Source organism: Corvus kubaryi, unplaced genomic scaffold (genome assembly GCF_017639235.1).
Source record: "Corvus kubaryi isolate FWS band 111438036 unplaced genomic scaffold, C.kubaryi_AGA036_p1.0 123, whole genome shotgun sequence".
In the NCBI taxonomy this organism is placed as follows: domain Eukaryota; kingdom Metazoa; phylum Chordata; class Aves; order Passeriformes; family Corvidae; genus Corvus; species Corvus kubaryi.
This window is the reverse complement of record NW_024580658.1, coordinates 858,981-872,009: the sequence shown is the minus strand read 5'-3', so window position 1 is coordinate 872,009 and position 13,029 is coordinate 858,981. Positions and strand designations below refer to the sequence as shown.

General features: G+C 62.1%; 1 protein-coding gene across 1 annotated transcript; it reads left to right on the top strand.

Annotated features, from left to right (window-relative positions):
* Positions 1-5,496: 5,496 nt before the first annotated feature.
* NXPH3 (neurexophilin 3) lies at positions 5,497-8,284 on the top strand. The gene is made up of 2 exons (XM_042017561.1): positions 5,497-5,805; positions 6,670-8,284. Exons 1-2 carry the CDS (start codon positions 5,749-5,751, stop codon positions 7,399-7,401), a joined length of 789 nt encoding a protein of 262 aa, XP_041873495.1. The 5' UTR covers positions 5,497-5,748; the 3' UTR covers positions 7,402-8,284.
* The last annotated feature ends 4,745 nt before the right edge of the window (positions 8,285-13,029 follow it).

The following is a 13,029-nucleotide window of genomic DNA, read 5'->3' as shown; positions in this document are numbered from 1 at the left end:
TCCCGGTCACAGCCACGGGCAGTGGCCAAGGGCTGGAAAACCCGGGATCAGCCCTTCCCTCCGGGATTCGGGATGGGGTCAGAGGTCACTGCCACGAGAAGGGGCTGAGGAATCCCAGGATGTGCCGAGCTGGGGTGGAATCCAAGGATACTGAGGATAATCCGAGGATTATTCCCGGGAAAACTCTGGACTTTACCCACGGGGAGCCCCCAAAGCAGAGGGGAGGGTGGGCCTGGCCCGGGGACGCCCCCGAGCCCCCCCAGTGCCACCTTCAAGCACCGCCTGACCCCGCCCTTCCCCCAGCCCAATCCCAAATCCCCCCCAAATCCCAGAACCCCTGGCCCAGGTGGTTTTTTTCCCCGGGAATTCGATCCCCGGCACGGAAGCGGCTCCGGGCCGAGCGGGCTGAGCTCGGCCAGCGCCGGCCGCCCCCGCCTTGGAACATTCCCAGGCTTCTGCCGGAGTGTGAGCGCCGGGAACCCCATGGAATTCCTGCCCTCCGCCCCCTGGCCGAGCGCCTCCTGCTAAAAATCGGCAGCTCTGACCGCAATCATGGAATTTGGGGATTGGGGATCGCTGTCGGGGGTTGTCCGGAGGGCGCTTGGCACGCTCGGATCCTTCTCCTCCGCAAGGGCCGAGAATTCCCGAAGTTTTCCCTGATTATTTGAATCCCACCCAGCGCGCCCAGAGCTGGGCGGGACCCCCGAGATCCGCCCGGGTTTGTATTCCCTGCTGGTCCCAGGGCTGGGAATCCGGGCTGGGAATCCGGGATGCGAGCTGGGCCGGGAGCCGCTGTGGTGCTGGGTTTATCCCCTGGGATGCGGCCGGGATTGCCGATCCCGGCGGGAATGGGCAGGGCTGGGCCGGGCATCTCCCCGGGAGCCTCCCCTCCTCCAGGCAGGCAGGACAACGGGAATTTTTTCCCTCCGAGGTTTTTGGGTTCGAGGCTCCGGGCTGGGATCAGCTGCCGGCTCTGCTGCGCCAGGGGAGGAGTTCTGGGTGAATTGAAGCTTTATTGGGGAAAAAGCTGCGTTTTACACCCAAAGCGCCGGGAAGGGCTCGCGGTCCGGCTCTCCCCCCTGCACAAATGGCTCCGGCACGGCTCTGCTTCCCCCGGGATTGCTGCTCGCCCGGAGAAGAGGCTCCGGTTGCCTCTCCGGTTGTTTTCAGGGAATTCTCTTCGGCCTCCGAGGGCGGGAAGGGAAACCGGAGCCGCCCGTCCCCACTCGGGGAACCCTCGGGGCTCCTCTGCCCCAGCACCCCCAGCCCGGCTCCAGCTCCAAACCCCCCCCGAGCAGAATCCAGGAGTTCTTCCCTGCCCTGCTCCCGAGAAAACCAAAGGAGAGAAACCCAAAGGCGCCGGGGATGGGAAATCAGCGCAGGGAAACGGGACAGACTCATCCTTGGTCCCGCTTTTCCCTGGATAAACAGGACTTTTCCTGCTTCATCCCGGTCAGTGATGGGGTGGGAGGTGCGTTCGGGCTGGGATTCGCTCCCGGAGCGGCTCCCTGCTTCCCTCTGCAGTCGCTCAGCGGGAAGGGCCCGCTGCGCTCCTCTTCCCCCTTCTCCCGGCTTTTCCAAAGGCAGGGAAGTCCCCCGGGCCTCCCCGGCGGGACGTGCCCCCATCGCGGCCCCCCCAGATGTGCATCCAGCTCCAGATGTTGGGCTCCAGCCGCACCCGAGCCCCCCAGGTTTGCTCTGAGTTTTGCCCTCCCAATTCTTTGGGAACCTCCCGTCCCCTCCGGGCCTCCAGGAGAGGGAAAAGAAGCCGGGAGGAACCTTTAAATCCCTTTCCCCACTTGAAATTCCCGGCAGGCTCCCGCGGGAGCTCTCAGCGCTCGGGGAACGCGGTGCGATGAGGGGGGAGCCTTGGGAATGGCTCCTTATTCCTGGGAAAGGGAAGGGAAAGACCCCTGAGCACGGCTGGGAGCAGGGCAAGGGAGCAGAAACGGGGATTTGGGATAATTCCCCCGGGAGCGACGTTGTTTGATCCTTTGGGATCCAGCCCGGGGTGCTCCGGAGGCGAAAGCGAAGTGGTTTTTGGGAGGAACCCGCGTTATCCACACGAAAAGTTGGACCCTGCCCGGCTGGGAGCGCCCATCGCTCTTAATCAATACCCGGATTAATTAATGAGCTCCCTCCCCGCGGCCGGCAGAGATCGAGGGATGAGATTCCCACTCCTGCCGGGCTTCCTTTAAATTCCCGGGACCTCCTCCCGGGCTTTGCCGCCTCTCCCGGCGCATCCCGGCTCCCAGGGCTGGAGGTTTTTGGGGATTTTGGCGCTTGGAGCCCTGCGGCTGTTCCGGCTCTGCGGGAGCGGGGGGGATTGGGGACATCGGGATGTGTCCCCTCCTCCTCCTGCAGGGCACGAGGGGACCGAGCCATTCCCCCGGCATCCCACAAAAGCCACCGGCACCCCCTGGAATGCACCTGGGATGCGTCCCCCGCGCGGCTGAGCTGGCTCGGGGTGGGTGGGATGTTCCCAGAGGAAAATCACAGAATCCCGGAAGGGTTTGGGGTGGAAGGGCCTTAAATCCCATCCCATTCCACCCGCAGGGGCAATTCCCGCTATCCCAGGCTGCTCCCAGCCCATCCAGCCTGGCCTGGGACACTTCCAGGGATCCAGGGGCAGATTCCCAGATTTCCATCCTGCCGGGAATAACTGCGGATCCCCGACTCGGGGATGCTCCCCCCGCCCGCGGCTGCAGCTCCGCTCACCGAAACCTCTCCTGATCCCAGGAAATTCCCTCTTCCCGGCCGGGTTTGTCTCTCCCACCTCCCCCCATCCCTATTTCTGTAAGACCTCTTGAGGAAAACGCTTCCCAAAATCAGAGCCGGGAATGGGGAGCGGCTTTGGGCTCTCCAGAGCCTCTCCCGTCCCCTTTTCCCTCCTTTCCCGGCTCTCATCCCGCGGTTTCCCGGCGGGGCTGAGCCCCCCCAGCCACAGCCCCTCTTCCCAGCGCTGGTCCCGCTAGAGGGCAACAGAAAACCGGGAAAGAATCTCTGGGAAAGGCCCTGGCAGCGCCGCCAGGGCTCCTTTCGGTTCGGCTTCCGCATCAACGACATCCAAAAACCGCCTCAGGTGCTTCCCTGGATCCCGAGCCGCTTCCCGAGGGTCGGGAATCACCCCCGGGGGAGCGGCTGCGTCCTCCACTCTCCCAAAACCAGCCGGGGCCAGTGGGAATTCCCGGCGGGGTGGAAATGGGATGAGCTTGAAGGTCCCTTCCGACCCAAACCGCTCCAGGATTCCGTGAAAACCGGGCAGGAACGTCCCTCCCGGAGAGCCGCATCCCTGGAGCTGGACGAAAGGGAGGTCTCCCAAAAAGCCAGAAATCTGCGGCTGAGCAAATGCAGAGCCAGACCCTCGGCACCGACTCATCCCATCCTCACGGAGAGGCCGGATCCTGACCCCCCTTCCAATCCCGCATCCCGAGCCAGGACCCTCCTGGGAAAACAGCAGGAAAATTCCCTTTATCCATTCCACCGCCTGCTCCCACCCCAATCCCACCCGATTTTCCAGCACCGGGATCACATTCCCGAGTGTTTCAAAGGAAAGCCGACCCTGAGCTCCGGCCTGGATGGATTCACGGCCATTCCCGAGCTCCCGGCGCTGCACGGGAAGGGCGGAAGATCCTGGATGTGCCACAGGGATGGGGCTGCAGGATCATCCGGGCTGGAAGCGCCAGCCCGGGGCTATTTCCAGAGCTCCAGAGGGAGCACAGGAGGAACTGGAGCAGCTCCTAAACCAAGCCGGGTTTATTCCGCTCCAGTCCCCAGCTCCCTGCCGGCACCAGGAAAGCCGGGAAGCGACATTAAATCGTTTTTATCCCTCGCTCTCCCTCCTCATCCCGAGCCAGGCTGAGCTCGGCTCGGCCCCGGAGCCACGAGGAGCCCCAGAGCTGCTCCCCAAAAGCATTCCCACATCCAGGATCAGCCTGGGAACGGGTGGGATGCATCCAGAGTGGGCACGGATCCAAGCCCACCCCTGGAAAGTTCTGGGAATGCTGCACAGGGGATGCAGTGCCTGGAATGACTGAAAAGCAGGGAATGACAGTGGCAGTGGGAGGTTTTATGGGGATCTTTTATGGGAATCTCGGACGTGCAGCCCCTTAAGGGATCCCGGCGGGGCCGGGGCAGCGCCGGTGCTGCCGGATTTCCTCAGCTCCGCGCTCCTGCCGCTCTTAGGAGGCTCCAGGGTCTGCTCCTGGGTGAATATTCTGGAATTTGACAGCCCTGGATACCAGGGAGGGGTTTTGCAGGCATCCATCACTTTTTTGGCTCCCTCTGGCACGGGAACCGGGATCTCCAGGATCTCCTTTGGGATTCAGGAGGAGACTGAGAACCACGGGGTCAGAAAGGTTGGGTAAGACTCTGAGGTCACCCAATCCCAGCTTCGCCTGAGGAATCCATTCCCACCCTGAGGTGCCGCATCCCCCTGTCCCCCCGTGTCCCCAGGGGCTGCCAGGGGACCTCCAGGAAGCTGCTCAGGGAATAAAACCCATCCCAGCCCCCAGGAAATTCCTGTCCACGGCGGGGTTTCCAACCGGATTTGGATTTCCAAGAATCCCAGGAAGTGCCGAGCAGTGCTGCGGGTGCCCGGCCTTCCTCCCCTTCCCAAAAATCCCAGTCCAGGCCCGGCCCCGCGATCCCGGTGGGAATCTGGCCCGGTTTGCCGGGCAGATGGGCGGCTGGCGGGGCTCTGGGCAGATCCTGCACCACACCGGAATCTTTTCCCGGGAATTTGCTCCATTTTTAGCGTCCTTGCTTCCCAAAGCAGCTCAGGGAAAGGGGGAATATGGAAAGGGATGTAAAGCAGAGGGATTTTCTCCTCAGGGTGGGAAAATCCCGGGTTTGATCCCGGTCCCGCCCAGGGGAAGTTAATCCCTGCTATCCCAACTCCTCCCGAACGGTGGGGAAAGGAAAACTGCCGCCCTCCATGGGATAAACCCATCACAGACCCCAAAGCAGCGGCCTCTGGCTCCTTTCCGAGGGCCGTCCCCGCCATTCCCTGAGGGATAAACTGGAAACCAAGGTGGCCGAAGCCTTTTCCTTTCCCTGGAGGGAAGGGGCCGGGGCAGAGCCGATCCCGGGGCAGAGGGACAAGGACAGAGCCGGCGACCCCCGCGGCTCCCCCGGTTGTCCCCCTATCCCAGTTCGCTCCCGTTCTCCCAGTTCTCCCCCCAGCCTGGGCCGCTCCTCCCGAGGGAGCGATGGGGACTTTGCCAGAGCCCCCCCCCCCATCCCCCGGGGACCCCCTCGGGGGGCTCTGCTGGGCCGCGGGCACCAAAGGGTTACCCCGGAGGGGCCGCTCGGGCCCGGCACCTGGCGGGGGAGGCGGGAGCGGGGCGGGAGCGGGGATGGAGCGAGCGGGGATGGAGCGAGCGGGGGATGCAGCGGAGTTTCCCTGAGACTCCGGCGAGCGGCAGGCGGGGGAGCGGAGGGGCGGCCGGGGGGCGGGAGGCGGCGGGGCGGGCAGGGGACAGGGGAGGGGACAGCGAAGGGGACACGGGGACAGCAGCGGCCGCAGGTGAAGCCGCCGCGCCTCGCCCGGAGCGGCCCCGCGGGGCGGGAGCTGCCGGGGCCACCATGGGCCGGGGGGGGCCGTAGGGAGCCGCTTCGCTGGGGGACCCCCCCTTCCCCTCGCTGACGCTGGAGGAGAAGGGAGGGAAAGAAGGAAAAAGGTGGAAAATCCCAGCGAAACCCTCCCCAAACCGGAGCCACGGAGAAGGCGGCGGCGCCGGCTGGAAAATGCATCTTCCTCGGAGCTGCGTCCTCCTCCTCCTCCAGGGCAGCATCGCGCTGCTGGTGAGCGCCGGGAGGGCAGGGGGGACCGGCGGCTGCGGGCACCGGGGGTCGCGCAGCCACGGGCACGGGGCGAGCTGGCAGCCGGCAGCGATTCCCGAATCCATCCGTGCATCCCTGCCCACCTCCGGGAAAAAAACGCGTCCCAAAAGTTCTGCTATTTGGCCGCGGGGAGCGGGCAGGGCTGGCGAGGAAAAAGCTCCGGATCACCCCAAAAATCCGCACGCCCCCAGCCCCGCGCGGCAGCCCGGGGAGGGCTGGGGCAGAGCCGGGGACAGGCCGGCTCCGGGCTCCGCTTGCCGGTGCCCCCCCGGCCGGGTCAGCCCTGGGCACCCCGCGGGTTTCTGGGTCCCCCAGCCCCGGGTGATGGGGCTGCAGCACCCCCCGGGCGCCCCCGGCCCCCCCGGAAGCCCCTGGATGTGCCGATTTTGGGGTTCCAGGAGCGGAGTTGGCAGAGGAGCCCGGGCTCGGCTCAGGGCAGCTCCCCGGGTGACAACTCCGCTCTGCTGTCCCTTGTCCTGTCCCGTGCCACAGCCCCGGGTGTCCCCAGGCCCCGGCGGGGCAGAGGGGCCGTGCCGGGAGCCGGGCATGGGGGTGAGGGCACAGGGTGGGCACCGTCCCCGCCCCTCAGGAACCCCCCCGGTGCAGGAGCTGTGCCCTGAGCCAGCAGAGAGCAAACTGGAGCCTCCCCGGCTCCTTGCACCATTCCCGGAGCATCCAGGAGGGACGAAGGCTGGAAAAGCTGCTGCCAGAAGGGAAATACAAAACAGAGAATAAAGGGGAAATCAGGGAAGCGAGGGTGGGGAAGGGGCTGGGCAGGGGTCAGATGTCCACCGCCACCTCTCAGCCCCTCCGTCCCCCGTGCAGGTGTTCTGTGCTCCAGAGGAACCCGGGAAAGGCGCGGACCAAGGCGAGCCCCGGAGCCGCGGGAGAGCCGCGGTGCCGAAGCTGCGGGAGCTGCTCTCCCCAAAGCCCCTCCCGAGCCTGGGCCCGGCCCCGCCGCAGAACCGGCCCCTCCTGGGGCTGGGCAGCGGCTCCCGGGAGCTCTGGGGTGTCCTGGAGAACCGGCCCGGGCGGGACCTCGCCCCGCGGGCACCGCGGGACCTGGGCCCGGCCTCGGGCAGGCTGCAGAAGCTTTTCGGCTGGGGCGATTTTTACTCCAACATCAAGACGGTGAAGCTGAACCTGCTGATCACGGGCAAGGTCGTGGATCACGGCAACGGCACCGTCAACGTCTTCTTCCAGCACAACTCCACGGGCCACGGCAACATCTCCGTGAGCCTCGTGCCCCCCACCAAGGCCGTGGAGTTCGACCTGGAGCAGCAAATCTTCATCGAGGCCAAGGAATCCAAGGTGTTCAACTGCCGCGTGGAGTCGGAGCAGGTGGCCCGGGCCAGGAAAACCTCGCTGTGCACCTACGACCCTGCCAAGACCTGCTCGCAGGAGCACACGCGGAGCCGCGCGGCCTGGCTCTGCTCGCAGCCCTTCAAGGTCGTCTGCGTCTACATCACCTTCTACAGCCCCGACTACCGCCTGGTGCAGAAGGTGTGTCCCGACTACAACGCCCACAGCCGCCGCCCCTACTTCCCCTCGGGATGAGCCCCGCGCCGCGATTCCCGGGGCCCCGCGGGCGCCCGGGGCGGGGGGGAGGGATGGGGGTGGTTTGGGAGCGGGGGATGCTCCTTGGAAAGCGCGGGCGTGGAAGGAAGAGGAGATGTTCCCGTTTTCCCCCATGGCAAGAGGGGCAGCGGCAGCGGCAGACCCGGACCTGGGGTCTGGAGAGACTGGGATGTGGAGCGAGGGCTGGACTTGGGATGTGGGAATAGGACAGAAAGCCACGGTCGGGACCCGAGTTCCTCAGCGCAATAATGGATTTGCCTGGATTTGGGTTGGTGATTCCAGGTAAAGAGGGCTCCGGAGGACGGGTCACAACACCTGGAGACCGGGAAGAGCTCGGGAAAGGGGGGGGGAAGTCACCTGATGGTGCCACCGGCCCCTGGGCACCCCTCACCTCCCCCAGATCCCGGTTCTGCAGGAGCTGGGAGGAGTTCTCCCACGTGGGGATGAGTTTTCCCATCCCAAAGGCTCCCGGGATGGAAACGGAGCCGGGATGGGCAGGGCCGGGCCGGTGGCAGGGGGGGTTCGGGGCCTCGGAGCTGCGTTCCCGGGCGGAGCGGGGCGGGGATGCGGCACAGCGAGGGATCCCCGCGGCTCCCCCGGCGCTGATTCACGCCCGGCTTCATCCCCTCCGTCCCCTCCATCCCCTCCGTCCCCTCCATCCCCTCCACCCCCTCCATCCCCTCCATCCCCTCCTGCCCCGATCCATGAGCGGATTCCATGACCGGATCCCTGCCCGCTCCCGGCTCCGGAGCAGAGGGGTGGGAAGGGGAGCTCAGCCCGGGGATTCCATTCCCTGGGAAGGAGCAGAAGCTCCCCCGACGCCGCCCTGGAGAGGGAATAAAGCGCTCACGGTGGCACCGAGGCAGGGCTGGAGTTTTTTCTGGAAGTGTCCACAGGGAGAAGGAAAATAAACGCGCGGGGTTGGGAATGAGGGATGGCCACGATCCTGGACCGAATCCGGCTCCTTCCAGGAACTGGGAAAGGGGTCCAGGACCTGGACTTGCAGGCTCCCAGTGATGTGGGTATTCCCAGCTGATGGGTATTCCCAAGTTGCTCCCCTGCCCCAGACATCCAAACTCCGGTCTCCCACCGATGTGGGCATTCCCAGCTCCTGGGTATTCCCAACCTCCTCCCCTTCCCGGATATCCGAATTTCAGGCTCCTATTTTTGGGACATTCCCAACCTCCTCCCCTTCCCAGACATCCAGACTTCCGTCTCCCACTTCCATTGGCACATTCCCTCCTCCAGAAAAGACCAAAAAAAGCCACTTCCCTTCGCTTTCCCCCCAAACTCCCCGAATCCAGAGCACCAGGCCAGCTCCAAAAATTCCTTCCCAGCCTCCCAGGACAGGCCTTGCCCGGCAGCAGGGTTTGTGCTCCCACATTCCCGAAATAAATCCCTTCTCCGCAGCTCTGGGAGAGCTCCGCCGGCTGCTGGCGGAGTTTCAGGATGAGCTCCCACATCCCGCCAGGAGCTGCTTCCAAAATCCACGAAGCTTCCGCGATCCACGAGGAGACTTTTCCTCACAGAGCCCCGAAAGTTTGGAAAAGCTCTGGGAAATTCCGCGTTTCCAGGAAATAACAGGAGCGACGCTCGGATTGGGGAGGGGAGGGAGGGGGAGATGTGGGGAATTAAAAATATTCCCGAAGGATTCGGGTTTGCTGGAGGAAGGAGACACAGGAATTGTTAAAATCCCTTTGAGGTGACACAAAGAAATCCCCAACTAAAGTTGCCGGTTTGGAGAAATTCCAGAGAATCGCGGCCGGGAGAAGCCGCGGGAGCAGGAGCGAGGCTCCGAAGGATGCGCGGATGCGGAGCCGCGGTTTCTAAGGAGACCAGGACGGGCCATTATTCCAGGCTGGGAGCGGAGAATTCCTGCTCCAGGAGCCACGGCCCGTGCGGAGAGCGAGGGAGGAGCTGCGGGGAAAAATCCCCGCATCCCAAATCCGCCCCGCTCCAGGGAGCTCCCGCGGGGGAGGCAGAGCGGGAACGATTATTCCTGGAATTCCCGGTGTTACGGGTTGGTATTGCACGAGGCAGCCTGGGTTTGATCCAGGAATTATCCCACTTTTCCCAATCAGATCCCAAAGCCCGGCCCTTCCCTCCTGCTGCCGCTCCATAAACACCGAAATCAAACATTCCCTGTTTTCCAGCGCTTCCAGCAGGCTCCGGGATTGGTTTCCCGGCAGTCCATGGCACAGGGCAAAGCTCTCCCGGAGAGGAGCTGCCACCACCAATCCCTCCCCCATCCATGGATTTTCCTGCGCCGTGGGTGAGGACAACCCCTGGGAATCCCATCCCAAACCCTCTCCCAGCATCCTGGAGTGGTTTTTTGGGAAGGAGAGGCTGGAGGGATGAGCAGCCCAGGGAGCTGTGCCAGGGCCCAGCTCCCGGAAGGAAGGAAGGAAGGAAGGAAGGAAGGAAGGAAGGAAGGAAGGAAGGAAGGAAGGAAGGAAGGAATTCCCTCTGCTGAGGGGCTTCCAGAGCTCCCATTCCCACAGGATCCTGCCCAGGCAGGAGGGATGGATGGCTCCAGTGCCAGCCCGCACTCCTGCCGAGTTTTCCATGGCTCTGGTGGCTTTTCCAGCTCTTCCCGAGGGCTGCAGGATCCTCCGGGATCAGGGAGCAGGTCCTGGGAATGCCGGCACCCAGCAGGGAGCATCCCTGTGCTGCCGGCACTCCAGGGATCCATGGGCAGGGATCCAGCGGGAAAACGGGAGAGGGGAAGTTTGGGAGGAGGGAAAACACAAAATTCAGACCTGGAAAAACCAAACAAAGCAGGGAAAGCTGTCAAGACAGGAATGGAAAACTCATCCAGCTCCAGCTCAAATCCCTCTGGACTCCGACTCCTCAGCAGAGAATTCCCGGCTCAAATCCCACCCCTGCCTGCAGTGGAAATACCTTCAATAATTCAGGATCCGCTCTGCAGCCACGGAATCCTCCCGGCTCCCGGGGGAAAGGCACAGAAAGGGGGGGGGATCGAGGGGCTCCCATCCCATTCCAGGGTGGCTCTGGGGTTTGGGAGCTGCTGCCCTTTCCAGGCCCATGGAATTGTGGCTGTGGAAATCCGGGAATGCAGGAGAGGGAAAAGGCAGGAGGAGGGGAGGCTGCCCTGTTCCCAGGATTTTCCGATGTCTCTGCTTCCAAACTGCACCAAAAATGGGCACTTCCATCCCACTCCTGTTGGGAGAATGGCCCAGACTGGGAGGGAATCCCGAGTTCCAGGCACGGGAGGGGCTCTGGAATGCCATGTCCTGCTCAGGAAAACGCAATTCCAACGGCAAAACCAGGGAAGAGACGGCGTTAAAGGAGATTCCTGCAGGGACTCTGTCCAGGGAATGACGGATAAATTAGGGAGTGGGGCAGTGCTGGAGCATCCCGGGATCCTGCCGTGCCTGCAGAGCAGTTTGGAATCTCCTGGTGTTTTCCAAACCTTTGGAATTGCAGCCTGGTTTTAACTCTGCTCCCTCTCCTTGCCTCCAGTATTGGACACATCCCACTGGAATCTTCCCATTCCCCTTCCCATTCCCCTTCCCATCAACCTCCGAGCACTGAAAACCGTCTGCTCCCAGCTCCAGCTGGGGTTTCTCCCCGTGAAGAATCCGAGCCATTCCTGGATTTTTCCTCATCCCTGTGCCGCTCCCCTTGGATTCACCCGGATTTTGGGATGCTCCAGCCCTTTGCCATGGACAGGGATTTGCTCATCCCAGCCCTGGGTCACGGCAAACGTTGGGATCTTTAATTAATGCCATCCTTGGCTCGCCGGGCTCAGCCAGATGGAGCTTAATTTAATTAGGAGATTTTAATTACCCATAATAGCGGGATTTTACACACCATGGACACAAGTGAGAGGTTTTGGGATCAGCCCCAATCCCCCCCTGGAGCTGCCCACAGGATGCAGGGAATGCTGGGCAGCGGTTTCCTCCCAGTCCCAAAAATGGCTGGATTTTATCAACACTTGAAGGAATTTTTCCACGATCTCCTCAAATATTTGTTGGAAACCAGGCCTGGAGTGGCCACACCCAAACAAATCCAGCAGAAAACTGAATCCACGTCGTCCCAGCATCCCAACAATCCCCAGCGAGGGTCCCGGAGGGAGAACTGGGAAGAACATCCAGGGGGTTTTTTTGGCTTCAGGGATCAGAATTTGCCAGCGAATGCAGGCAAATATTCCAGAGGGACGCCAGGACCTCATTCCTGCCCTGGACTGGCTGTCCCAGTTTGCCCAGTTCACCCAGTTTATCCCCCACCAGCTGGATGAAATCCTCGCCTTTCCCGCTGTTCAGTAATTCCAGGAGCAGCTCTTGATCCCGTCTCTCCCCCTCCGATGCCGTAATTGCTCTCCCCTCCCCAGCCCTTCCCAATCTTCTCTCTCAATTAACACAATTCCTCCAGGGATTTCAATAATTCAGTCCCAGGGATGGAATCTGACAGAGGGAGAAGCCAAATCCCGAATTCCTCTGGAACCAGAACTGGGCTGAGTTTCCCTGCCCACGCTTTGCCCAGGAAACTTCAAAAAGCCCAATCCTACGGAGCTGCTCCTGCTTTATTTATCCTGTTTATTTTCCAAAAGCCTTCCAGGCCCTGGCAATTTATTTCCCCAACTTTTCCATGTGCTGCTCTTCTATTTTCCCCTCTTCTCTCCCAGTTCCTTTCCCCTGTTCTTTTCCTGCCCCACTCAGGGAGGTCTCTCCCCCTTTTCGTGCCTCCATAGCAAACCCCCTCCCCCAGCTTTATATGAAATGAAATTAAAATTAAATTTATATTCGAATTAAATTGAAACCCAACACACCCAAGAATCTGGAATTGCCAAATTTCCCGCAGCCTGGGCCTGGAATCACAGCCGAGCAGCCAAGTGGGCAGCAGGTCAGGGAAGAACAAACCAACCCCAACCAAACCCTCTCTAATTAAACGTCTTCATATGAAATGAACTCCAAAAAAGGGCTTCAGGAAGAAGTGAAGGGATTTGGGGCAGCAGGATGGAGCTGGAGAGGATGGAAAATTGAGCCAGGGAGCTGCTCCTGGGGAATTCAGGGATCCAGGGAGCCGTTCCTGGGGGAATCAGGGATGAGATCCACGGAGCCCTCGGGGGTGGGAGAAGGAGGGAGAGGAACTCTCCTTCCTCCAGGAATGGAAAATCCGGGACAGCAGATCCCCGATCCACCCCAGGTGGTTCCCTGGGATCCACGCCCGGCTCAGCCCCGGCAGTTTAGGCTCAGATCCATCTGGCTCTGCTCCCATTCCCTTCCCAGGGGATTTGGGGCTCATCCCCACGTTCCCAGGTGCTGGCCCTTGTCCCAGCCACCCTGAACTCCACCAGGACTGTCCTGCTCTCCCTCCTCACCTCCAGTGAGCTGCAGCTGAAAGGAAGGACCTCGGGCTGGAACCACGCAGGAATCATTAAAAACTCCAGAATTTTGGCCTCACCTGCAAGGAGAAACAACAGATTTGTACTGAAATTCCCTGTGCAACATTCCCAAAAAACCTCCCGTGGCTTCCAGGAACAGCAGGGCACAGCAGACTGACGAGAACCTGAGGCTGAGAGGGCTTAAAAAGGAGACAATTCAAAAACACCAACAAAAAGAAAAGGCCAGAGATACCACACGG

Bases quoted from the DNA above. Each gene is read 5' to 3' on its own strand.
- NXPH3 (XM_042017561.1), top strand. From the start codon at position 5,749: ATGCATCTTCCTCGGAGCTGCGTCCTCCTCCTCCTCCAGGGCAGCATC. The intron at 5,806-6,669 runs GTGAGCGCCGGG...TCCCCCGTGCAG, and splicing joins AGGGCAGCATCGCGCTGCTG to GTGTTCTGTGCTCCAGAGGA.